Source organism: Trachurus trachurus, assembly GCF_905171665.1.
Source record: "Trachurus trachurus genome assembly, chromosome: 16".
In the NCBI taxonomy this organism is placed as follows: domain Eukaryota; kingdom Metazoa; phylum Chordata; class Actinopteri; order Carangiformes; family Carangidae; genus Trachurus; species Trachurus trachurus.
In genome coordinates this window covers 16,818,625-16,845,185 of record NC_139902.1, presented here as the reverse complement: position 1 = coordinate 16,845,185, position 26,561 = coordinate 16,818,625, and the positions used below count along the sequence as shown (strand labels likewise).

Below are 26,561 nucleotides of genomic sequence, written 5' to 3'. Positions count from 1 at the left end.
GTTAGAGGCGCAGTATTAGTGTCTGTCTCCGATGAAACTGATTTATGTAAAGATTGTTTTGTATTCAGGGAAAAACCCAGATTCCCATGTGTTTCCACTGTGATTTTGATCAGTTTATTATCAGTTGACAACTCTCTAGAACAAGAGTGTAATTTGTGGTGATCTTAAGTTTAATAATTGACAATAATAATAATTTTTAAAAAGTAGTTTCTGTTTCAGTTTAAACTGAGAAAAAGATTAAAAGTAACATTCAGTTGCTCAAACTTTCACCACCATTCTTCTGCAACCTTCAGAGAACAGTTGAGAAAAGGAGGTTGGAAATATGAATATGAAATATGAAGTATTTTGGCTCGCAGACTCTCATAATCTGATGTCTGATCTCATGGTGCTGTCATCTGAAAACGTAAACGCAGCTGCAGGTAGCAGCTCATTTTCAACAGTAATAAAGGTCAGTGGACCCAGCAGGTACCTCCAGCTGACAGCTGCTCTCACAAGTACAAAGATCATGGGTCAACAATCAATAATCTGTCTTTTTTTTTTCCAACTTCATATCTTATTTCTCACTATAATTATTTCTTCCAATTCATTTCCTCTGGTATTTTGTTTGCTGCAACTGTTTTTTTTATTAGCTGCATTACAGGCAAAGGAGTCAGCGTTAGGCTGCATCAAGTCACACATAAATAACAGACTTTCCATTTTGCTGCCAAAAAGTCAGATTTTCCACCTTTAAGGACCTTTTTTCAGTCATTTATAAAATAAAAGATCTCGCACAGATGTGTGAAAGTCTGCGGTGCACAATATGGCTGCTTGCACTCTCAAGTCATTGTGGGCAGCGACTCTGACTTTTTACATGTGTAATGGATAAAATGCCCTCTCAACAAAGAGCTGCATTAGAGATGCTGATGTATTCAATAATCAGCGTCCAGATGCAGGAGGAATGCACTGGAGCTGCTGTTTCTGTTTAGCCTCTCCTCTGTTTCCTTGCCTCCAGTGCAGTGCTGTTGTCTGATCCATGTCTACACAGCTCAGCCTCTCCTGGGTTTAATATTCACTTTCTGGGGCATTGTTAGAGGTGTGGATCAAACTGTGTGTGTGGGGGAAGTTGGAGAGCTTATACCAACAGGACTTTCCGTTTCTCCCTGAGATTTCAAATGGAAAATCTGGAGTTTAACTCAAAATAGTTGAACAGGCAGTAAAGTCTGCACCTGCTCTCACCTGAGAGGTTCAGAAATAAACACATCACTTGTCTGCAGTCTGTGTTGTTACATATCTTCTAAAGAGCCCATCGTTAATCCATTAGATAATTTTTTCTTAAAAAGTGCATTCACTTAAAAAAAAACAAAAAAAAACAGCAACTAATGAAAATTATTAATCAAATAGTGATTCCATAAATATAATTATTTTTACTTCAACCATGGCACAACACTAAACTTTATTATTTTTTTTTTTTTAAAGGCAAAACTTATTTAAAATGTCGTCATACACTGTCATTGTAATGTAATTTATGATTAAGTTGTTTTATCAGCTTTCAGCTGCTGAACGATGCGGAGAGATTTTATTATGCAGGAAAAAAACGACGCCATAAATAAATATGAATCAAATTTTGCGGCAAACGTCTATGCGTTATTGATGAAATAACAAAACAATAATAACAACAACAACATCAACAACAATAAGTCAATAACTTTAAATTGCAGCTTTAATATATTAAAAGTATAATAGGCTATCGGCTACTGGATAAGTTGTTTTTAAAATTAAACGAATGACGAGGGCAAATTAATTATTTACATGTATATAAACATTTCAGAGTAAAAAGATCAAATATTAAGAGAATAAAGTAAAATGTAATTTTATAGTTCAGACGCTTGTTATTATTATTATTAAATTATCGTAACTGTTATTTATCTTATATGTGTCATGTATTTTTTTCCCCTTCCAATGGCTGAATAATAAATTCTCGTCCATTTTTTTTAGTAACTCCCCTCTTTTGAGCCTCCTCCCTCCCATGAAACACACACTCTCTCTCACACACACGCACACACACACACACACACACACTGCTTCAAACGAGTCTGAAAGTCTGACGACAGTCGGCCTGTTAGTGTTGCAAGCTTTTTAAAAAAAACATCCCGAGCGTCACGTATCATTTTACAACCAAATAATCAGCAAGTCAACATGTCACAGCATCATAACTGCAGCAAAGAGAGAGAATGTGTGTGTGTGTGTGTGTACGTGCGTGTGTGTTTCCCCCAGCCTACCTTTGTCTCGGCAGCGGCCAGCAGTCAGATCCGTGTTATTCCCTGCAGGTGGCCCTTTAATAAATCCATTTTAATCAAACCTACACCGATGATGTGAGCGCAGGACCGCGGGCATCAGTTAGTTAGTGTTAATGGTGTCTGTGCGGAAAGCAGAGCTGCTCCGAGCTCTGCTCTCTGCACAGAAATGCTCTGCACGCCGAGGCTCTGCACAGTCTGAACATCTGCTCATTTCACGTGACTTTTTTAAAAATACTAACATCTGTTCTAAATAGGTTTCATTCTGTGCCTCTGCATCGTGTCAATTGCCAACTCCTCTCCTCTGAAAAAAAAAGAAGAAGCAGAGGGAACTTATTTAAGGCTATAGCATTGCATAAGGACTGGATTGGAAAGAATTGGGAAGAAAAACCTGCAGTTTTTTTTGTGTGTGATACATGTCACGAGTAGGTTACAGCTTTTATTTCTCGTAGGCTTTGTTTATTTGTCTGGTATTGAGTGAGGCTCCCTTTCAACTGTGCACGTTTAAAGAAAAGCTGTTTATTGATCTTTTAGGCCTAGACTGTGTTTGTGGAGCACCCCCACCCATCCACCCCCCCACACGTACACCACCACCACCACCACCACCCTCCACACTGAGTGAGAGTGGCTCTATGTGCAGACCCACAGCCTACCTTCACGGCCTCCTTAAATTTCATAGACATCTGGGAATTCCATACATGCCTCGCAAGCCAATTACACACCTTCAAACGCGCACACTTTGATTCTGGACAGTGAGAAACACTTCCCCAATATCACTGAGATCAATCACAGCATGATGCATAGCAGCACAATGAAAGATTTATTTGGTGACAAAGAAAAAAAAGTTGGGAGTATATGACATGGCTTCAGCTCAAAGCTGCACGACGTGCGCAAAAGGACGCATGCACGAAGTCTCTTGACGTTGCGCTGCAGATCCGCAAATTCACACGGTGTTATTGTTGTCAGTATAATAAATCACATCACTTCATCATTGTTTTATTGTTGTCATCATGAACTCATATGTGCGTAAACCGTGTGCGTGACCTCTTTATTGACAAAGAGTCTAAAAGTCTGCAGTATATCCTGGATAATATGCACTACTGTTTATTTTCAGCTACTGGTGGAGGAGAAAGTGTAATAACAGGTTGACATGACCCCAGTATAAGTAAATTACTCCTAATGGTGAGTTTAAGGCGCGGACCATAATGCAACTGTAAATCCAGGAAGACAGTTAAAAGAGAGGAAGCTTTTTCATTTTAATTCAAAATGAACACAAGTGATACACCTTTTTTTTCATCTTTTGGATTGGATGTTTTTTTTCTCTCCTTATTTTTAGTTCAAGATGGCCAATAAATGAGAGGAATTTGTCAATCCCTTTTTTTATGTGTAAGAAAGAAATTGCTGCATGTTTCTCCAACGCTTTTCCTCGAGCCAATAACAACTCCATCTGTTTTCCCAAGTGGCTGGCGGCATGGTGGAAGCTTTTACCATTAATGTTATTGTGAAGTGTCCTCCAGAGGAGTTTGTTGTCATTTAATACAAAACTGACATTATTTGCGAAATTGAATGTATTTTTTATCCCAACATTAACCCGTAGATTAATATGAATGATAATTATAATAAAACACACACACAATCGAGCAAATTCCATCGTCATTTTCTTTAATGCAAAAAAATATACAAACATTTTTACAAAAACGGTAATAAAAAATAGGAATGTATTTGTATTTCAGACACAGGATCCATTCCTCAATGTAACACATTTTCATCAATAAATAAATAAATGTATTCTGAAAATATTTTTTATTATTATTATTTTGCACAGGTTAGGTCCACACAAGTCAGTCTGTAATGTGAGCTACACCACCAGTTGACAGTCTCACACCAAAAACACTGAGACAACTGCTTCAACAATGCACTTTGACCTCGGCAGAAAAAAGTCCAAAGGCATGCATTTAATTAAAAACAAAAACAAGAAAACAAAATCAAACAAAAAAATTATTTTTTTCTTCTTTTTTTCTTTTTTTAAACATTCGTCGTCAACAACATGAAAGCACATGAGGGTTGGGGGGGTTGAGTGGAGCTATAACAACACGGCTGCAAAGTCCCAGTCGGGGCCTCTGCAGGAACGATCCCCCCCACCACCACCACCACCACTGCCCCCCAGGACCTTTACTGTCGTCTTTTGGCTTAAATAGAGTGATCCCCATGTATCCAGCACTGGACTCCAGATTTGTCCCGTCAAGAGTGTGATTAGATTCAGCAGTCACCTGTAGGTTAGATAAGGCATTCATTATCACTCATCTCTGCAGAAAATAACCCATTGTGTTGCATTAAACCACAGTCAATTTTAGCTATATTTTCTTTTTCTTTTTTCTTTTTGTGCCATAGCAGTTGTCTTTACCATTTTGGGCATAATTTCTCCAGATGCTAGTGAGATGTTGACATGGACCAAGCGCCCTCCATCCTCCACACAGAGAAGGCGTAGCTCAGCCTCTCGTGAGCCACATAGCTACAACTTGACATTTTGGAGTCCAGCTCGTCGCTCTGCAGCACCTGGTACAGGAAGTCGATGTATCTGGCCGCGAGTTTTAGAGTCTGTATTTTGCTGAGTTTGTCCGAGGGCAAAGTGGGGATAATTTTCCGCAAAGACGTGAACGCCTCGTTGAGAGACTGGGTCCTCTGTCGCTCCCGGACGTTGGCCATGACCCGCTGCGACTGGAGCTCCTCGAAAGACTGCGGGCTGCTGCTGCTGGACTTCTTCCCTCTTTTCCCAGGGGTCGGGCTATCTGAGTCCTCCCCGTTTTTCCTGCTCGGTCTCCTCTTCCTCCCACATCTCTTCGGTTGTCTGTCCAGCTCCCCCTCGCTGTTGCTCAGGCTGTCCGCAGGAGAGACAGGGGAGCTGCTCGACTCTTCCCCCATATTTTCCTCAGACATCTCCACTTGGGGTTAGTTGGCGGTCCCCACAAAAAAAAAAAAAAAAAAAATTATTTCCCTCTCATGAAGTCAAAGAAGTAGTCCACTTGTAGGCGTGTGTGGCTTTGAAGACACCAAAGTATCCATAGATGAGTTCCTGGGAGGACAAGTCTTTTCTGATACTTGAGAAACTTTGGCAGTTCTTATAGGCTGCATGGCGTAAACTTTTTGGGGAGGGACAGGATTGGCCAAGAAGATGAATTACGTGAGGCGAGGGGTGGGAGCATCCGAGCAGCTATCAGACACGCTCTTAATACAAATTCAGAGTCAGAAGATAACCGGGAAAGACTGCTATTTCACAATATTACACTATTATAACAAAAGCAGCTCGATTATGGAGAAAATATGAATTATTAAAACACAAGTGGACAAATCAATCTTGTTATTCTTGTGATAATGTTTACATGAGCATGGGGGGGATATAAATTGGATTATGCTTTAAAAAGATTGAACCAAAATCATATTGAAAAATATATGAATTAAATCATATTCAACCAACCTTGTTCTTCATGCAAGTCTGAGCTCAGCTATTTTCATTCACCAGCATCCAAATGATAAACCTGTCCCTTCATAACACTGCTTCATGTTCACTATAATCGATAATTGTATGAGCTGACACTTTTTTTTCAAGGCTAGTATAGTATGCAACCTTGGCACATCTCTGTAGACCTAACCCACATGGATTTTGGATTTATGTTTCCATCTAGTCTTTCTTAAACCAAGTGAGATCAAAGGGCTTTCATATAGGCAACATATGATCCCAATCTTACATTTTTGACATGCAGCCAGTGCTGCAAAGTTTCAAACTTTTTCTTGGAGGAGCTGCATGCTCTAATTATATCCCCCACAAGAGGGCATGTTTTTTGTATACTGTAATATATCTGTGAAATAGATTAAAAAACAACAACATTATATTGCTTTGTTCATCCGTCAAACAGTAGAGGAAGTGATTCTTCCCTTGTTGGTTGCAGCCAGGGACAATAAGAGAGCAGCTCTGTGTACAAGGCCCTCTGGTATTTACTAGGTTGGTGATACAATATCCATCTTGTTTAGTGGAGGATTACTTTGTTTAGGTTGAGAAGGCTGTGGTCCACAGGAGCAGCATCTGGTTCAGGAAACAGGGGGGCAGTCGGGGTCGGAGGTCACAACACCAACGAACATCCATTTACATCTTCGTGGAGGCCTGAGAGTGAAGTATTGTTCCAGGGAGAAACACAGGCTTGTTTAAGTCAGACTTGTTTCTGTAAGCAGGCATTTAACACTACAACCAGAGAGACCGTCATATTCAAACGTTTTGTGTTTCTGGCTAAAAGAATAATTCATTTGCTTCACTCTTTTATAAAGTATATCTGAGCTTTTGTATCTCAGTTTTAGAATGTATTTTTTTTCTACATGGAGATAATGTGACAAACTAAAAATAAAACATGAGGAAAAGCAGCTCAAGACTCTTCAAGGTGTGTTTACCTGTCTGCTGGCTCTGTCCATGGTGCTGATCCCAGCATACACCGCTCTCACCTGTTGCACCTCACAGGTGAACAGACACAACTGCAAACAGCTGTGACTTTTACTCAAATAATTCTAAATGTCAATGCAGAGTGTAAACAAATCATTCACTTTTCGCCACAATGTATTACTCCATACATTTTCATTTGTTTTCTTGCGTTCATTTTTCAGTGGTGTTGGTATTAGTTTAATGTATTGAGTAAAAACATTTACTCAAGTACTGCATACATACTGGTGTAATTGGTTTGTTACCTTTGGATGCTTCTTGATTCTTCTCTAGTGTGTCAGAGGGTCATAGTAGCTGTATAGTGATACTTTTTTATAGATTAAATAACTGTCTATGCAGTTCAATTAGCTCTTTCTCGACCAACTACAACAATAATTTAAATGTTCCTGCATAAATGATGAATGCCTCTCTGAGGGGTTACCCTTCACTTGGAGTACTTTTTTATACTTTAAGTGCATTTTGTTAAAGTCTTACTGGAATGACACGTTAGATGCAGTATTTTGATAATGCTGTATTGTACAGTATTTGAACAAGTACCTAAAAAAACATATCTTTCTGCCTGATTCTTATAATTGCATCTGACTGAATCTCAGATTTGATCATTTTGCATTTTGTTGAAGTCCCTTGCTTTCTCTCTCCCCTGCATCGATTAAACCGTTTCCACTGCAACCAGACTTGAACCGGCGATGTTGTGATAACATGGTCGGGGTCTCATACCCCCGTCGCACAGAACCCACCATCATTCCCTATTTTAAAAACTAATCGCACAAAAGCTCATATTTACACCCACTCTACATTTACATTTCTTGGCAGATTGCTCTGTGGAGTTCAGCACTCTGCTGCTGAAGTGACTCTGAGAAAACACAGCTGCTTCTCTCAAATATGATGTCATCACAGGACAACTTCTCCAGTGTTGATCTTTAATAAAGACAAAACCTTCATCAGTCAGATACAGACTGTCGGGGCCTGACAATTACAGCAACATGAAGGGGAGATAAACAGCGCTGATTGTTTTTCAGCGTGATTTAACGCAGCATGGCGTCCGCTAGGTCCTGCAGCAGTGGCAAGGAACGGATGAAGAAAGTCTTTGTCCTTATCAACGAGCAGTGAGTGGGTGTTATGATAAAGTCAAGTGTATGTTACTGACTCATGCAACTTGACACACCAGTCATGAGCGACCCCAGAGCGTCATTAACCACCCCTCCCCGAGGTCACATCAAGGCAGACACTACTCAGGCTCTCACTCACTAAGTCCTGAGCCAGAGCCAGATCCTCGGAGACCTGTCTATTTTCTCTGCTCCGGCCTTGGAAGGCAGTGTTTCTCTATCAGCCTACTCATATCTATTGAAATAACAAACCACAGTCCTCCACATGTACGAGGCTCCCACAATTGACAGTGATATTCATGTTCACTCCATTAAAGCTCAACCGCAACGAGTCCAATGCCAGCTTGCCAGGATGGATCAGCTGCACAGGATGAGAAAAGACAGGAGTGTGCTCTTCAAAGAGAGGTCCCAGATAGCCTCTAATCAACCCTCTGGACTAACAAGGTCAAGCAGCAGAGTTGGATGACAGCATTTTTCCTCAAACTGTTCGGTTTTGTAGAGAAATCCGGACATCGTATCAGTTTTTTTTTTTCTTTCTTCTTTTGATAACAGCAGTCAAGTGGTGGCGAGAGAGGATTTGGGGTGCTGAACTGGGAGGTGAGGATGAAAACAGCCCTTTATAAGCTGTCTGGGCACATAGGAGCCAGGACTCCTGAAGTTAGCAGTAAAAGAAAGCCTTTGAAAGCCGCACGCTTTGATGTTGCAGGTTCTAATCGTGGTTCAAGCCGGTATCCGTGTAAGCAAAGCACAGTCCAACTTTGTCTGCAAGAAAAGTACCAAAGCCTGTTTTGTTCCTACACTAAGGATTGATTTTGTTTTTTTTGTAGTGTACAAGGCTGATTTTTGTGCATGAGGAGCTACACGTGTCCTTGTGTAATAGATCCAGTGTAAAACTATTCGTGTCATCCTGATGACTCTGTGGGATATCAGACAGCTCCACCGCACAATGACACCTTATTAGCCACTAAGAACCAACAAACCTCCAGTCTGTTTTCACAGCTTGGAAGCTCTGGGTGATGTGGGGTCTGTGGAGGAACTGGCATCCCAGCAGTAATCCTTGTTTAACACACACACGCACACACACACACACACACACACACACACACACACACACACACACACACACACACACACACACACACACACACACACACACACACGCAAAACAAACACGTGGCTTCCTCCCAAAGCTTTGACAAAGAGTCAACTCACAAAACAACAACACAATATAGACAATGTCATAAGGAAACAATAATGTGGAGAGTGTGAGTCAGTGATTTTCTGTCAATAAAGACCATAACTTGAACATCACATCAGCTCATATAATTTTGTGCGCTTGCCACTGTTAAAACCTAAACCTCAGTGTCACTGAGCCGTGCCTTCTGCTGCCTATAAAGCGTGCTGCCACCCAGCAGACCACACACACACGTCCACCCAGGCCACTGCAGCATGGAGACCAGTGCACCGACCCATGCAATGAAAATATCTGTTCGCAGAGTTACAGTAGTTTTACCATATTTTGGCCAGACTGTCAGACCTTGACAGGTGCTGCTGTGAATTCAGAGAGTAATGTCTCATTGGTTTGTTTTTGAAGGTGTTGAATCACCTATATTATTGTAATTTTGTAGTTTGTGGTGCTGTGGTTGTGTTATTTGGAGGGATGTTTCTAGTTTTTTTGCCCCATTTATTCCCAGGAGCCTAGATGGAAGTGAATTCCAATGTTTACCAAATCAAATATTTTGCATAGATATACAGTATATGTGTGTATTTACAAAGCCTACACACACCAAAGCTCATGGTAAATGGGAAAACTCAGTACACTGGTAGCCATTATTTAACTTTAAGTAACTGTATTAAAGGATCACCTCACCCAGCAGGGCCGTTGCTAGGAATTCTGGGCCCCCTGAAAGAATACTAAAATGCGCCCCTGCCCCCTGACTTTTCCACTTTTTTACATATGTATTATCATTTTTATTTAGCCTACTTTGATTTGATGCTAATGCAGCATTACTATGACTATTAGTCAGGGTCTTATGCAGAATAATTCAGTCATGCAAAGATTAGACTTCTTGGGTTTTTTGTGGGCCCTACTGGGCGCTGGGCCCCTAGAATTATCATCACCTTTCTCCCCTATACAGCCCTGGATCTCATCAGAAAAAAATAAACTAACTAACTTGTAGCTAGTGATATCTAAGCAGAAAGCTTTGATTTAATGTGGTAAGGTCTGAGTTTATCTGTTACTGTTACAACTGTGACCACCACCCTAGTACAATGGAATTTTTTGTGTCTGGTATTCATGACACAGAAAGAATAACATTCATGAAATGCAACAGCCACATGTTTTTCCAGAAACAATGCCCCAGTTGCTCTTGATAATCCACAGATCTTACTGTCAACAGTTTTTTTTCTCTGCTGATGAAATGGCTCCAGTGAAATGTATATCAAAATATGAAACAGGCCCCAAATTCTCCATGGTTCATCCAATGTGGACACAAATGCCCTCAAATAAAAGCCCAAAGGCAACACTTCAACCTCATTCTGGCTGTTTTTTCAAGCTCAAATGTGCTAGAGAAGGGACTGCACTGAAGATAAACGGATCATTTACATAGAGTGTGTTAATAAAAGTCATGATATTAGATTATTGGCATGTACGCGAACAATGCAACTTCAGCTTCACAATAAAGCAGCGCAGGTAACTCCAATTCTTGGCCCCTAAAACTATTTGTTCTAACAGTAAATGATGGAATCCGAGGAATGGAGAGAGTATTTTCATAAGAGCAAACTAACATCTAAAAGTGATGTGCAGGTGCATGCTGGGTAGCTATCACAAAATCAGGAAAAAAGAAATAATTCTCATACACTGCTGTCATTTCCCCACAAGCCTGTTCCTTTATTGTTTTCATATATTGAACATAACTGACAAGATGGTTTGGCAAAGACCACCTTTGGCTGGAATGTCATCAGTCATGCTCACAATATGAAATAATAAAAGAAGAAGTAACTGTTCCAAACGCAACGACGGGGTCCTTCATCTTTATCTGTGGGCTTAAAGCCCAGAGAAACAACCCTGGCAGAGGTGGGAAGCGGCGTATAACATGGGCATGTCACATCGACTTATGTAAGTGATGAGCATAACGTCAGTAGTCCAGTGTGGTTCTTCGCTCTAACCACAGAGTCCCACCACAGTCCCTGTTAATAAGGGCTCTGTGAGGAGAGGGGAGGTCAAACAGAGTGCTCCAGCTGCACATGAGGATGAATAGCGTACAGGGGAGATGATGGGCAGAGGTGTGGGGGCGGGGTGCGAGGACCTGGGGAGTGATCGGGACAGAGGAGAGGTCTCCCAAAAACAACAGAGGAGGAGTACGGAGGATCACATCGGTCGCTCCTACATAGATAGATAGATAGATACATCAGTATATAAATTGATAGACTCCACATCTCCCTTCTTTTCAGAGAATATTCAGGTATAGCTTTCAACCCCAACGATCACACTTGCGTGATAAATTCTAAAACACTCACACAACTTTTTGCAGGCAGTGTCGTTTTGTGAATTATGCGAGGCAGTAACGACACTAACTCTCCTCTGAACTGCAGCTGTGTTCCCATCTACCCCCAGATTTCTGCTCACCTCTGCTCCTCCCAGTGTGTCAGTTAGAGGCGACCTCCTCCTCCTCCTTCACTCAGCCCAATCTGTCAGGACACAATAGGCTACCTCTCCAGCTATGTTGTTTTTGGAACGGGAGCCCTCCAGCCCTGCTTGTTCTCCCTCTTGGTTGACAGAAATTAGCCAAGAAGACACTCTCGCTTTGACGGATTTATCTCTCCTCCCCGATCTCCGTCGACTGTAGATTTCACTCCTTTTTCACCTCTCTCTCTCTCTCTCTCTCTCTCTCTCTCTCTCTCTCTCTCTCTCTCTCTCTCTCTCTCTCTCTCTCTCTCTCTCTGTGTTGTTTACTCTTACTCATCACAAGTGGTGTGATCCTGACCACCCAGCTCTCTTCATTCAGTCATTCTGATTTATCGTCACCGTCACTCTTTCCAGTGAGAATTACAGTAAATTTCAAGTCTCTGCTCTTATTCTCACAAACACACTGATCACTTCAGATCACAGTAAATAACCTCTGCATGAGGACAACCCGGAGAGTGAAGCTTCGTTCAGATGCTAAGGGCTCATGTCTGTCAAACACATTATTACCTGCTGCTGTGAAGTGTAGACACCTGCAGCTTATGGCTGTTCTCATCATCTGCTCAGGATCCTCAAAATAAAAGGCAAGTAGCAAGCAGTAGTAGTGGGTGTACTTGCTCTTTACTTTTCTGTCATATTTACTACAATATTTTTTTTTTGACATTTATACTTTATAAATCATACAATAAGCTTAAAGCATAAACAAAACATTGTTACAGATTACACCAGTGTTTCTGAATCTTTGCAGCCTGTCATATGAGAGCAGTGTCTAGTTGAGAATGGACTTCATGTTTAACCAGGTTTAACCATGACATTTAAGAGAGAATTATAAATGAACTTTAAATTAAATTAGATTAAATCCTATATGTATGAAAGGTGCTGCAAATGGTGTTATGTTGACCGATTGATTGATTAATGAGTTGATAGTGGGGTTCGCCAAAAGTGACATCATCCCATAGACTTTTCAGACTGAGTTTGTGGCTCAAAAAAATATCCGATATCTTACAACAAACCTGAGAGAAAAGTGAAAGTAAATCCAGATTTGTAATCCATGTGAACACATCATGACAGATTTGTCTTGTAATGCTTTTAAAAGGCCCATTTCCCAGGTTGCCATTTCCCAGCACTGCAGTAAGCTTAGCTACACAACTGTATAGAAATTATTATAGAATTGTCCCATTATGACCAGCAACAGCAGTAAAATACTCCTAATGCATCAGCCCTAACAATCTAATAATGTGAAATATGATGATATAACACTCACAGGAGCCATTACCCTGCATAATACATTACTTGTATTTTTACATTATTATTACATTACACACTTTTTTTTTAAACGCAAGTAAAGGATCCGAATGTTTGCTCTATCTCTGGTATTCACAGTAATATATACAGAAGCCTGTAGTTTATACTGATTGCTCAGAGTGCAAAAGGATGAGTTGCAGCTTGTTATTAGAGCTTTTGTTTTTAGAATAATACTTTTTATTTTCTTAAGAAGAGAAAATGATTACTGGGGACTCTGCAGCGAAGTGGTCATTATCAAAATGTTGTGCTGCAACATTCCCATGTCTCATTCCCAGTCCCCCTCCATCTGGTTTTTAGATTGTTGCAGGGCTGCGGTGTCACGGTTGGTACATCAGACCTGTCAGCAGACGCACCCTCCCCCACGCCATCATGGTACACCTGACAAAACTTTTTGCTGCAAGATAGGATGTGATCACATCAACAAAAATAAACCCATCTAACAGGAGAGGAACTGGAGAGAGCCTTTGCCATCATTCCACTGAAGGCAGCGTAATCTCTATAAATCAGGGGCTTTGTTGTGGTGGTGGAGATGCGGATGTTTACAAAAAAAAAACTGGGTTTATTTGCGTCTTCTAATTTTCCTTAATCTTTATCGCAGTGTTCTGCCATGACGAAACTCGGTTTTCTGTAAGGTTGGTTGATGGAAAAAGTGAGAGTGAGAGCAAAGTGAGGTGTCCAAGGATGTGGATGGTGATTACTCACAAAGCCGCTCTGAGCGCTGCCAAACACTTCAGGTTGTTTTTTTCCCTGTGAGTCATTTGGTAACAGAGCTTCCTCCTTCCCAGCGGTGGTCATGGGAAGAGGCTCCAAGCAGGCTGTTAGTCAGAAGAAAGGCATTGAACTCTGGGCAAAAATCAACACCTTGTAACATACACCACAAACAGTTTCGGCTAAAACTGGAGGAAAAAAAAAACATTACAGGTTTACACTTTACAACAGTCTCTATTTTTGTGGTATGGATTTGCACACAGGAGTAAACGCAACCTCCAGAATTCCTGACAACAATTTGGAAACTGACTTCGACTTTAGACATTTTTGTGCATTAATGTGTTTGTTAAATTCTGATGATTTTCTTGCCCATGTTTCAGTGAAGAAAAGTAGCTTTTTATTGTCCCTCATCAACCTAAATTGAGTCAGTAAATGTCTTATTTTCTGCCTCAGTTGTGCTGTAGGTGTGTTGAGTTTCCTTTTCACTGAGTATATGGAGTCCAGTCTTAGTGCAGGTTGCTGTGGTCTCAACATTTAATCCTTTACTGAATGACTAAAACACTGGTGATAAATGAAGTGCAGCCATAGAAACAGTAAACCCATTTTCTTCCTTTTTTCCCCCAACTCTTCTAATTGCTGAACTTTCTCTGCTTTCACATCATCTATTACCAAATTATTAGTATCCAATCTGTGAAGGGTTAGGGGTGGTGGAGGACAGTGGTGGTGGGGTGCATGGGTTAGGAGACACCACCACTACCTTTGCAGCATGCATAAATCACCAGGCTAATAAATTGAAAGCTAAATGACTTCTTGCCCTCGACATATATCATGGAGGCAAACCAAATGAAGCCTTATATACCCCAGAGGACAGAGGAATGCTTCTGTTCATAACAGTGATTTGTGGATGGCTCCCAGGGCTGCTGGCTTCAGCAATCAGAGCGCACTCTGAGCATGCTTTTGTTATAGCAGTGTGTCAGACATGGGTGTGTATCTGCATTTGTTTATTAGGACGAACACATTTAAAAACTACCCCGTACTCCTATAGTTATATTGTAATATCATATTTTACGCAAATAAAGTTTTAGCAGCTACAAAATGCTTTTGACAGTGACCTGTGTGGAAACTGGAAACATCAGGTAAATAAAGTGTGATAATGTGTTTAGCATTGTTCACGCTTTATTTACTTCTCTGTGACATGTTTACAGTGCAGAGAAGTTGTGTCTGTTGTTGGTGCATAAGATTATCTCTTTAACAGATGGACGACAGATTGGGACTATCTGATGTTATTATTTGTTTATTTAACAGCAATTGTTTGGTAATGAGACATCAAGTTGATGCAAATGAACAAATATGGACAACAGCTTAGCGCAGCCTAATATCAGTACAATGGCGCCACCCAGTGGATTAAAAGCATCAGGGTCTGTGTTTCTCATATGACTTGTGTTTGGATACACAGTGAAAACATGATAGATTGTATTAGAGATTAGATTTCTCAGTAAAAACAGAAATGGGATTTTAAAATGTGTCAATGTGTCATTAATGTGTGACTTTATGAATGAGGTGCTTCACAGCAGCCATTTGTAGCAACAGGTCAAAATGACCGAGCCAGTCCATTTCAGCTGTTACTTTGATTCAAGCCATTTTAGGAAGAAGAGAAAGAGAGAAAAAAAAAACTGTTATATGAAGTTTAGTCAACATATTCTCAGTTAGTGCATCATCCAAATTTCTGTGAAAGAAAAAGCTGAAAAGTTTTTCTTGGCTGTTACCTGGGGTTAGAGCCAAATGAAACAGCAATTTCAGCATTTTTCCCTCTTAAAGAAAATAGAAATCCTGTCAACCTCTCCTTAATCCCACCTGGATCACCGCAGCAGACTGAACAGCTGAGATGAGCTTTGTTTGTGAGGTCTCACCCCGTCTGTCGTTCAGATGAAGAATAGGGCCCGTCTGGGGGCATTTCTTGAAATGCAATCTGTAGTGGGTATTAACCTTGAATGAACAAGGCCAGAAACTAGACATATACATACTGTACAGTACGTATGCTGTGCAAACACTGTGCCTTTCTCTGTACGTAACAGCAAATCTTAGCATCTTGGACGAGCGCCTAGTTTGGTGCATTACTGGAATTTCAATGCTGTAGTCAGGGATAAACTTAAGCATGTACAAGTCTGAGAACATTTTCAGTGTCACATTTTATTGCATGGGAAACAGAAGGCGCTTCAACGTGTGCTTGTGCTCGATGTTCACACACTAAATGGCGGGACTTAGTGTTGATGCAGGTTTGGCAGCAGCATTAGCAACTATTTAATGTGTTAACGTGTTGATGCGTTAGGAGGAAGAGCAGTGGCTTGTACTGGCACAGAGCTCTGAGCGAAACACTATAGAGGTCTGTAGGAGCTGCAGACGTAAACACATGCTCTGTGTTGACTGTGGTCCTCTGTTTTTGTCAAGCTATCTAAAGTTCAGAGGAGAGATGCCATATTAGTCCTTCAACAGCTGAAAATACACTTTTGCAAATGTGGTGAGGAAAGAGGACAGACATGGGACTACTGGGAGGTTGGTAAGATGAGTCACACTTCAACCTCCTCTCAGCAAGTGGATAAGTTAATGTGGTATGTGAAAAAGAAAAAAAAAAGAGTTGCTAAAGGCAAATTGTTGTGGTGGCTCTGTTGTGGCTTAGAGTTGATTTTCCTAGTGTGTCTGTCTCAGTCTGCAGCCTGGGTAGATGCCAGAAAAGTCAGAGTAAGCAAAAATACTTATCCTCCCTTGAAACGGAGTTATTTAGAATGACAGTGTCTACACAGTGAACAAAGACTCACTGAACAGTAAAGATCAAAAACAAAACAGAGCTGTTGCCCTGATTTCAGAGGAAGTAAAAAGCAGCAACATCAAAACACCCGATGGAGATAAATATGCACGAATAACTGTACATATTCTATATGCTGATGCTTACTTGTGTCTTGTCCACACTGATAACAGCAGCTTTAGGGACATTAGAAGAGAGCTGCATGGTGCAGTGTCCGTCCTTTCCACATGGATTTAACATCACCTTCCCTGTACTCCCTCCACAACCATCTGATTACCTTCAGTAGGAATATACTTTTTTTGTTGAACCTATAGTGATCCACTTCAATTGCAGAAAAAAAAGCAGAGTTAGAAATACTAAATGAAACATCCAACATGGTGATGGTGATTATTTTTATTTAGTATATAATATAAATAATAATCTGATTCATGGTTTTCCATTTTTATTTGGGTTGCAGATTCCTTTTTTTTTAACAGTACATGTCTGCTCTTCAGTACTGGGCAGCAGACAGGTGAACCAGTTGAACCACCAGCAGCCCGTAACTCTGAGATAGTCCAGCACCACCACCACCACTGCAGCCGTGTGAATGTGGCTGTAAATGTCAAGAATGTCTCAAACAATGTTGTTTATCCTGCATATTTCAGTCAAGTTTTCACTTCAAACAGCGTGAAAGATGTCAACGCGCCGCACAGCTTTATAGCCAGAGTGTTGAACAAAATAAATGTCAGGACATGGAACATCTCCTAAGACTCTTGACAGGCTGCAATATTCATAATAATTATGCGATCCGCACTCCCACACTCTACAGTATCTGCTGCTATAAAGGGCTCCCAAAACAAAAGTGGTCACATTTCATTAGTCACAAAGTTTAATGCTTCGCTGCATCTGAAAAATGGGGACCTGAATAGGCAGAGTTCATTTTTAAATTGGATGCCTCTAACGTTTTCACCCCCCTTTTTTCCCCAACCTACATGTCAGTGCCTTAGTCTGTACCTCGTTGTGACAGCACCCTGCAAAATATATGATGCCACTGAATACGCAATACTAAACCGTGCATGTGAAACAAGCTCTTTTGCACATTTCAGCTAGTTATCCACCAGTTTTCTAATTCACTCTCTTTCTCTCTCTGTATAAGCATACTACACATATATGTTATATGAATTACAGAGTTCATGATTTTTGGAACCATTTGGTGTGTTATGTTACTACTATACTGTGTATATCAACTCTATATAAAGTTATTTGACTCCATATGTAGAGTCATATTTCAGCAAAAACATCAGGTAAATGATCTGACAGAGTTGCTCAATAAACAGTGAACTTTTGTCTTCTCTGTGTTGCCCTAATGAAGGATGCAGCGAGTACAGTGCTCACAGATCAGTGCTGTGTGTATGCCAGGGGCAGTCTGCTACTGGATGCTTGAAAATTAGGTTCATCAGTTTGCCTCAGGAGTCAGTTAAAGTTCAATCTGGACAAGTGAGTTTCTGTGCATTGTACTACTCACACCTTCGAAGAAGCAGCTTTGTGCTATATAACTACAATTTCATGATTTTTTTGGATAAATTTAATTGATTAACTGAAATAATTTGTCATGACAGGGGAAATATGTTTTTCTAAGTACAATGTGTAATACTAGAATATAAGTTACAGCTCCCTATGTTTTCTTTACTTACTGCCAGAAAAGTGGCACAATTCTGGCACACTGGGAGGTAAAGAGGAATTACAAGGTAATAAAAGAAAAGGAATGCAACTACTTTGTCTTTATCACACAATGTTCAAACAAGCTGTGTTTTTAGTGAGAAAAAACAGTGCTTGTTTCGCAATGAACATCAGATCTAATGTTTCATATCAGTGATTTTGTCTTTAATGTTCCTGCTCAACTACTTCATTTTGCGTTATCCTACACTGTTTATCATCAGTCCTTTAAAAAAAAAAAAAAAATCTCTCAAGTACAACCTTCTTCAATCACTCTCATGCTGGGGATTGAATCAGTTCCCTCTGTTGACTGATACCATTTTCTTTATTTGATTTACTTTTCCCGCGGTGCTTTCAGTGAGCCAAAGTAAAGTCGGCTCAGCATTCTGTGCTCTCTGTTTGATAGGGAACCGGCACACAATGCTCTCAGCTGAAACTAGCTTAAACAAACAGTGTGAGGAAAAGCAAACAGTCAAGAGAGAAATCAATGGAAATACTTGAGGGGAAAAGACTTTTGTTTCGATGGTGTGATTTAACTCTGCGAAAGTGGAAAAATTACAAATGTCACACACGGTCTTAAGTAACACGTAGAGAAGTTTTTGTGCTTGGCCTGCTTCACATTTTATTGAAAGAAAAAAAAAAGACATCACTCAGTTGAATTAGCTCTTTGTTGTTTTAGCAGCAGCCACTGTACTGAATAACATCTTTACTAAAAAGGTGAACAGATCCGATATCTTACTGCCGTTAATATTTATTTATATCTTTTGCAACACATCTCCATCTCAGTATCAAAAACATAAATGTCTAGTCTAGGATATCAGTGGCTGAAGGAACAGTGTACATCACATGGCACCACCCTAAACACTGAGGTTTCCAAAATGAATCTGCTCTGATTACACAGGACAACTTGTGAAATCATCTGCTTTGTACATATCTAAGTATAAAAATAGAAAGTACACAAATAGTTTATGACACTTGTACTGTAAAGCAGCATCTTTACAGGTTGGTTACTGGCATCAGGAAACAAAAAAGGCACATTTCACTTTGGAAGGACATTATCATTTTCAGCCCACAAATCTACAGTAAATACATGTTAATGCGTTGAAACCAGTCAGCAACAGTTTCCACATTTTTTCACATTAAGTACCCGCAACTCCCACTCGTTAGAACATAGTTATTCCTAATAAACAGTAAATTAATATAGTTTGTTTGTACATTCTGTCGTTTAACTTTGAGTATCTGCACGTCATATGTGAAATTATCTAGAGAAAGTTATATGTGTCCATAGGCAGTGTGGAAGTTACAGCAGAGTAGAGTTACAAATCAAATCGGATCCATAAATAATCAAATAGGAAATAAAACATTAGATACAATGAGGGTGATATAGATTCTCAGAAACAGTCAATGCACTGGGTGTATGATTAGAAGAATGCAATCTCATAAGAAAAGCAGTTAATAATTACTGTCTTTTCCGGGGTAAAGAAATAAAATATTTGAGCACATTTCTACACAGTAGTTGAGATTACTGATACTCAGGATGTCAGTAACTTTAGTAGATTTATGTTCAAGTGGGGCAGCATTTTCATAAATGGAAAATTATCTACTAAAATTACACTTTATTTGAATTTCATTGGCAAAATTGATGAGTTTTACTTAATTTTCCCCTGTCTGCAAGATCAGGTGACATTTTACAGCTCAATTATTGTCAGAGTATACTTTACAATTACCAAGACAGTTCTGGACAAGTAGTGCAAATACCAGACTGAATATCAATTCATGTGTTTCTAACGGTCCGTAACATCTTTATCAAAATTTTATGTAACAAATCCCCAAGTGCGTGGAGGTTGCTGTCATCACCACAGTGCATTTGCAGGAGGTTTAGGTTTTCGGGTACGCAGAGGCTCGAAAGATGTCGAGACAGTTTGCTGTGATGAGGGCACCGGTCAGCTGCCTCCACTGTCTGGTGGCAGGGTTTCTCATTTTGTCCAGGACCAGGTGCAGATCCTGGATCATGTCCCTGTAGCTGTCACCATATCGCAGACTCCAGGAGTACAGGAAGTCGTAGGCAGGCTTCCACATTGACTGGACCACAACAGAAAATGGTGAATTAACTTATACAATACAACATTATATTTAAGCCCGTCAGAAAAAGTATCATCTACTGCATATCCATGATTTGCTGTGTCAACGTATCCTGTTAAACTGACCTGCGGACCAACTTCTCCACTCTTGCCTCGGTGTGGTGCCTCGTAGCCGGCTATCTGGGCACTGGAAAGCTTTCCCATCTTCTCCGCCAGCTCCCGCCATCGAACCCCAAGCTCTACAGCAGTGGACAGGATGACTGTGTTCTGGATCAGCTGGGCCACTACATTCACAGAGTCCATTTTGAGCAGACCCTAAGATGAAGAACACAGGGATAAACCCCTAGACCATCAAGATTTCATTTTTCTTCTTTATAAATTGACAGAAAGATCGATATGTGGTTCATCAGAAATTCATATCTGTCTTTTTTTCTACTTACCACCATGAGTTCATGAAGAAACTTTTTCCTGCTCTTCTCAGCGTGACAGTCTTCCTTTAGCTTTTCCAGAACACAGGCCACCTTATCGGCTTCAGTTTCAGCGTGTCTCCGTGTAATGGTGTCCAGCGACAGGTTGCGGTACCCTAAAGCATCAGCAAATCCTTTCCAGCTGGTCAGGTGCTCCGTGACCAGCGTTTGGATGGCAGAGTACATGTAGGTAAGCTTCTTGAAGGGCAGCGTCATGTTGTCCAAAAGGACCTCTGTGGTGATTTGAATGCCGGTGAAGTCAATCACCTGGTCTCTGGTTATGAGCTTGATGTTTTTGCAGTGAACCAAACCAGTCCTACCTCGCAGAAATCCAATGTACCACTCCTTTACTTTTGAATTACCCACGGACCTAACGGTCTCCCTGGAGAGGACAGCCACAGTGTCCCCCTTGAAGTACTCCAGAAGGTAGTCTACTCGTGGCTGACGGAGAACAGACTTTACGGCGACACCGTACCACTGCAGGTTCACAAGTTTGTCCTCAAATTTGGGGCGATCTCGAACACTTTCCTCAGGAATAGGAGAGGTTTTTGTCACTTCAATCCGCTTTTCTATCTGCCTCTGCACTTTCTTTTCTGATCGAATTGGCGGGGCAGAAGGAGAGGGCACCTGGAAATGTGCAGCAGTCCCAGTGTTTGATTCCTCCACCACTAGGTCCAGTTTAAATGGAGTGACTTCTGCTCTGCCAGCACAAAATAATGCAACTGGCAGATGCAAAACGGTTCCTATTTTGAGCTGACTTTGCCTGACTTCTTTCAGTTTGTCCTCAGGTTTGACTTTAAACACAGAGTCTGTGATGTTAACTTTGACATGTAGGTTATTCAGTTTGTCTGGTATAAACTGATGTTTCCCCCAAAGCTGCAGCACAAGTGGAGGCAGATTCTTGTTGCCTCTACATACATCTGAAAATGGAAGCTTTGGTGGAACGTCCTCATGACAGCAAACCACTATTACAACCTTGAATGATGGATGGATGTACCTGGGGCCGTAAACTGCTACAGTGATTTGGCGGTCAAGGTAATCCCACACTGATGTAGCAGGAGACTGGATTGCAGAGGCCTCCGCAACTGCAATCACATAAAAATGTGTCTTCAGGTCTTGAGGCTTCATCTGCATCATGTTTTTGTAAATGTAACAGTTGTCCACTTTTACATAAGGTCCCCCTCTTTTGTTGGACACCAAGCCAACCACGGTGGTCATCACCTGACTCACTGGGTCATCCTTCACCTCGCCCGACAGTTTCATCTCCAGAGAGATACACTCCTTTATGTTGATGTTGCTAAGAACCACCTCTAGAAGTGGACTCATGGTTGTCATGTAGTTGTTATTGAGCCCAGGAGGAGGGTCTAGCATTGCTTTCAATGTGACTTCCTGGACTTCTCCAGGAGGAACATGGCCCTCTGGGATGTGGATGCTAACTTCTGAGTCTGGTAGCTGCACTGAGCCTCCCGAGTGGCCGATCCTGCAGACGACCTGAAAGCCAGTGGCCTGTGTCTGAGCCCATCCAGGGCTCTGGCTCATCAGATTTAAGTCCAGGCATGAGCGGGTTAGCTGCCTGTGGCTCAGCCAGGCCATCTTATAGGCTTCTCTGTCGTTCTTCAGCCACTCAAAATCAGGATTCAACACTGGTCCCGGCGGTTTGAAGCTTTCCACCCGTTTTGGCACTTTTCTCTCCAGATCATCCAGAATGTCCGAAGCACTCCTCCATCTCCCGGATCTGTTGCTGACTTTGCATTTGTTCTCCAAAAAGTTTCCCACGTTGCCTTCATCTGAAGATGTGCTGATCCCATCCACATTGTTCGTGTCCAGATGTTTTTCACTGTCTCCTTTAACGTTGGACGTGTTGGAAATGTGTTTGCCTGGGCCACTATGCACAATGTCATCTAAGAAAGGGTTTGATCCAGATAGTTTGTTCCAAAATGGGTTTTTTGTCTGAGATGTATGAGCGACTTCTGGCTGTAAAACTGGCCATGCAGAATTCTGGGGGATTCGCGCCACATAACCACCTATAAAAAATAAAGTTTGATTCAGTTACGGTGACATTATCAATGCACTGTAATTTCAAGCTGCTAATGTTTCAAAATAAGAATTTTACCATTCAGGTTGTCGCTCGTTGATGCACTGTCACTTAGGTCAATCAGTGTCCCCTCAGATTTACTCCGCATCAGACTACCCACACGACGGAAGGACCTCGTTCTTTCAGCTGCCATATTTTCATCTGAAATGTCAAAAAAACAACAACACACAGTTTATTTCTCTTTTATCCCGTTTTACCTGGATTTATTCCTTATATTAGTTCTCAGGAGTGCTGAAGTGAACCCAAAATAATCCTATTTATTGATGGAAAAACAATTAGACTGTGTAGTTGACAGAAAATGAATCAACAATTTTGATAATGTTTAAGTCATTGTCCTCGGGAAAATGTCCTCAGCCCAGCTTCTTAAATATGAATGGTATCTGCTTTTCTTGTTCTTCTATTACTATCAAATCAACAATCAGTGTTTTGGAGCACTGGCAAGACAAATCAAACAATCTCAAAGTTTCTATTTGCATCCTTTAAAATTGTGATGGGCATTTTCACTTTCCCAGTAATAAGTAAGTAATAGGCAGAAATAATAGGCAAACTAATTCACTGAAGTGATTGTTAACTGCAGCGTTATACTTATCTATAGGCAGACATATATTTTAAAATGCTATGACACATGACAACAACATGTCCTCACACAATAATAGACATGTGAGTATAGTTATTGTTCTGCCTCTGCTATGTCTCCTTCCCAGCCCCAGGGTTTCTGCGGGGATACTGTCTGTTACAGAAAACTGTTCCAAACGTGGAATAAAGCCCGAACTCTTCACTCTGTCACTTGTTTGCGTAAAAGGACACTACCCATTCATGACTTGTCACAGTGAGTCAGTCATTAATAATGTGGTTTCTTACACCACTGCACAAAAACAGGTTGGTCTTGTCAAGCCTATGACACAGTAGTCTGTGCTCTCAGCACCTCTTGCTATGATCAAAGTGCACTGCCACTGTCACTGTACTACTGACAGTAAAAAAGCATATTCTGCATTGCAACCTTACTTTCAAGGCAATGTAGGCCTACTCTTTTTTCCTGTGATACAGTATGTTTAAACCATTCAATTATATTCATGTGCATGCTAAACTGGTTTAATCAGCTGAAAATACCTCAAACAAACGTTACTTTAACATATAAACCAAACAGGATAAGAAAGACTCAGCAGCATAGTTTCAGATACAGCTAAGAGCTCCAGCTCCATTCACCACAGCTACAATAGTCAATAGTCTCACTGACAAGTGCCAGCGCCTGAACAGGTGTGTGTCTGTGTGTGTGTGTATAACTATATAGCTACTCTGTAGTTACATAATAATAAAGCGTTTCCTTTCTAGGCTATTTCCTGTTAGTAATAATTCAGGAATAAAAACCATTAAATAGCTACGAGACAAAGAAAACAAAGTCAGGTCTCACCGTCGGCATGAGATGTTTGGGGTTTTGCTTCGGTGCGCTGGCAGGAAAAGAGGCCACCCCCCCCTCCGTCATCCACTCGGCAGGCTCACTCACCTCCTCACGTTACAGCCCTTTGCTCTGTTTGCCTCTCAGCCCCGGAGCATTTTGGGACTGGAAGTTTGTAACTAACACCGGAACTCATTTTAATAGGAGTGTCCTCGCTTGGTCAGTAACTACAACACCCAGAATGCAACGCTCTGTTTACGCGCGAACACCTGAAACCAAGCGATACCTGTAGTTTCGACAGGAGCCAGAGGTCGGTGATAAGCACACTAACATTTAAACAGACTATGAAAACAAGCGGTAAAGGCCGCCAAGTTACCCAGACACCAGGTTAATTCACACAGCATTAGTAAGCTTTTAAAACACACAGGCTACTTTATGTGTAGGCTATTTAAACTGACAAAAGGCAATACGCCAACTTTAGGTCTCCATACGGTTTGGGAGCCTGTTTGTTTGTTGTGACATAGGCTATTAGGCGGCGAAGTATCATATATCAGTACGCTATTTCCTCCTCTTATTTATTTGCCATTCAGTTGATCCTCGGAGTTAAAGGGAAATAATAGTCTAGTAGTTGGTCAGTCTGTTGAGTTCTATTGTTTTGACTGTGCCTGTGTTATTACCACCGTTTTTTTTGAGTGCGTGTAGATTAAAGCGAACATGAACTGAGAGGTTAACATGTTAATCTCGTCAAGGACAGAAAGTAATGTTATCTCTCTGAACACGTTATAGCTACACATTTGCTGTGATTAGTGCCTGAATACATCACTAATTGAGACTGTTACATCATTCTTGATCTGTGTTGGACAAACTATCTAGATTGTAGGCTATCAGACAGGAGACCACTATTTTGTTCTTTGTCAGCTCACATTTGAACATAACAGCTGCATGCCAAAGTGTATGAAAAGTTCTGACTTCAAATATCCCCTTGGGAGAATATTGTTGTTTGTGTTGCTGTTATCTTGTTGATGAATATCCCTGCTAAGGCTGAAATGTCCCTTCAGAGCTGTTGTGGTCTTTGGATCCAAGCCCTGGCATCCACAGGCAGTTGTTCTCAAGGAATGCAACTAAGCACTCTTGAGTAGATTATGAATTTTCATGTAGTGAATATAGTCAGTGGCTGCAGCGGCCTGGACTTTAGCTTGACTAATTCACATTCCCCACCGCAGAAATTAAATTATTCTGCAAACTGTATTGTTGAACATTGAAGCCCATTAAATTACAGTTATATCTGCTCTTGTTATGTAGGCTAGTTAAATTTCTTTCTGCGTGCATGCAGTTGATGGTAACTTTGTGTAAACATGAAATAAACAAAGCCTTCACGCCTCTTACATTCCTCCAAGGCACAGTTAACAAGTAATTTCATTATCCGAGTCTGATCACACTGCAGCACTTATCTGAGAGTGAACTCTGCTCTCTTGTGGCTGTTTTGAGAATATAAATGACAAAAGATCTGGAAACATTCACTTTTTCTTATTTTCTACAAAACTCACGAGAAGGCCAAAACTAACATTGCACTGATTTTACTAACAACTGTGGTGTGTGTGTATCAAGACCTTGCTATAGCTGTCATTAATACCAAAAAATGCATCAGTGTGTAATTCATTTCTGACTCAGTAACATTTATCTAAAGACACATTGCTTTGGAAATTACTGAGGCGTTTTGAAAGAAGATTAGATAAAGTATTGAAAGATAAATTAAAACATTGTTTCTTTTGGTTACATGGGATTTGTTGACAAAACAAAAGAAATTATTGAGTGATGCTAGACTCATCCTTTAACACAATAGGCTTTTCTCACGAAATATATTTTGCATGTCAGAGCAGGAAATGCTTAGGAAGGCCTATATAAGGTATGATGGTTAAATTCCATTTAGCTGCGTCAGTTTCAGGCGTCTGGTGTTTTGCTGAATCACTGTCACACTGTCGTGGATTAGCCTACTGGGACATTTGAATAGAATGGAGCAATTGTTGGTGTATTTCTGTGCTGTGACTGAGAACGGCTTTAAACCAGTGGTGAGGTAGCTTTGATCCATTGGTGTGTTTGAAGGGAACAGTGGAGGTACTGAAGACCTGCTTGACCCTACATTACTTTGCTGTCACTGCACAGGGAGTAGTATGTATTGTATGTTATGTTGCCTGTGAATAAGAAACGTATTAAACATGAATGATGGAACGTGTTTGCAGTATTTAGCAGACCATGAAGCCTTCACTATTTGCTTTTATACAGTAATTCACAATGATTAATAATGCACGGGTTCCCCATGAAGTTGGAATATATATATAGTTTTTTTTTTTTTTTTTTTACCTCTTTGGTGACAATGTGATTTATTCTTGATAGACAAGTGTATTATCTTCTCAAAACTTTATTGATCAATCTCTTCCAAACATAACACTGTGAAAATTAA

At 40.7% G+C, this 26,561-nt stretch overlaps 2 protein-coding genes across 2 annotated transcripts; both read right to left on the bottom strand.

The window, feature by feature from the left end:
* Positions 1 to 4,685: 4,685 nt before the first annotated feature.
* twist1b (twist family bHLH transcription factor 1b) lies at positions 4,686 to 5,210 on the bottom strand (the record flags this gene model as incomplete). Its single annotated transcript, XM_083989633.1, has 1 exon — positions 4,686 to 5,210. The coding sequence occupies one exon, from the start codon at positions 5,208 to 5,210 to the stop codon at positions 4,704 to 4,706; it is 507 nt and encodes a 168-aa protein (XP_083845759.1). The 3' UTR covers positions 4,686 to 4,703.
* A 13,458-nt stretch (positions 5,211 to 18,668) lies between these two features.
* macc1 (MET transcriptional regulator MACC1) lies at positions 18,669 to 24,162 on the bottom strand. Its single transcript, XM_083989853.1, has 5 exons — positions 24,116 to 24,162; positions 22,723 to 22,845; positions 20,583 to 22,633; positions 20,269 to 20,457; positions 18,669 to 20,143 (listed from the first exon to the last, which is right to left on the bottom strand). The coding sequence occupies exons 2-5, from the start codon at positions 22,835 to 22,837 to the stop codon at positions 19,940 to 19,942; spliced, it is 2,559 nt and encodes an 852-aa protein (XP_083845979.1). The 5' UTR covers positions 22,838 to 22,845; positions 24,116 to 24,162; the 3' UTR covers positions 18,669 to 19,939.
* Positions 24,163 to 26,561: the final 2,399 nt, after the last annotated feature.

Excerpts from the sequence above, each read along its gene's own strand:
- macc1 (XM_083989853.1), bottom strand. The coding sequence starts at position 22,837 with ATGGCAGCTGAAAGAACGAGGTCCTTCCGTCGTGTGGGTAGTCTGATG. Across the intron at positions 20,458-20,582 it reads TTCTTCATGAACTCATGGTG|GGTCTGCTCAAAATGGACTC; the intron begins GTAAGTAGAAAA and ends TCTTCATCTTAG. Across the intron at positions 20,144-20,268 it reads GTGGAGAAGTTGGTCCGCAG|TCAATGTGGAAGCCTGCCTA; the intron begins GTCAGTTTAACA and ends GTTGTGGTCCAG.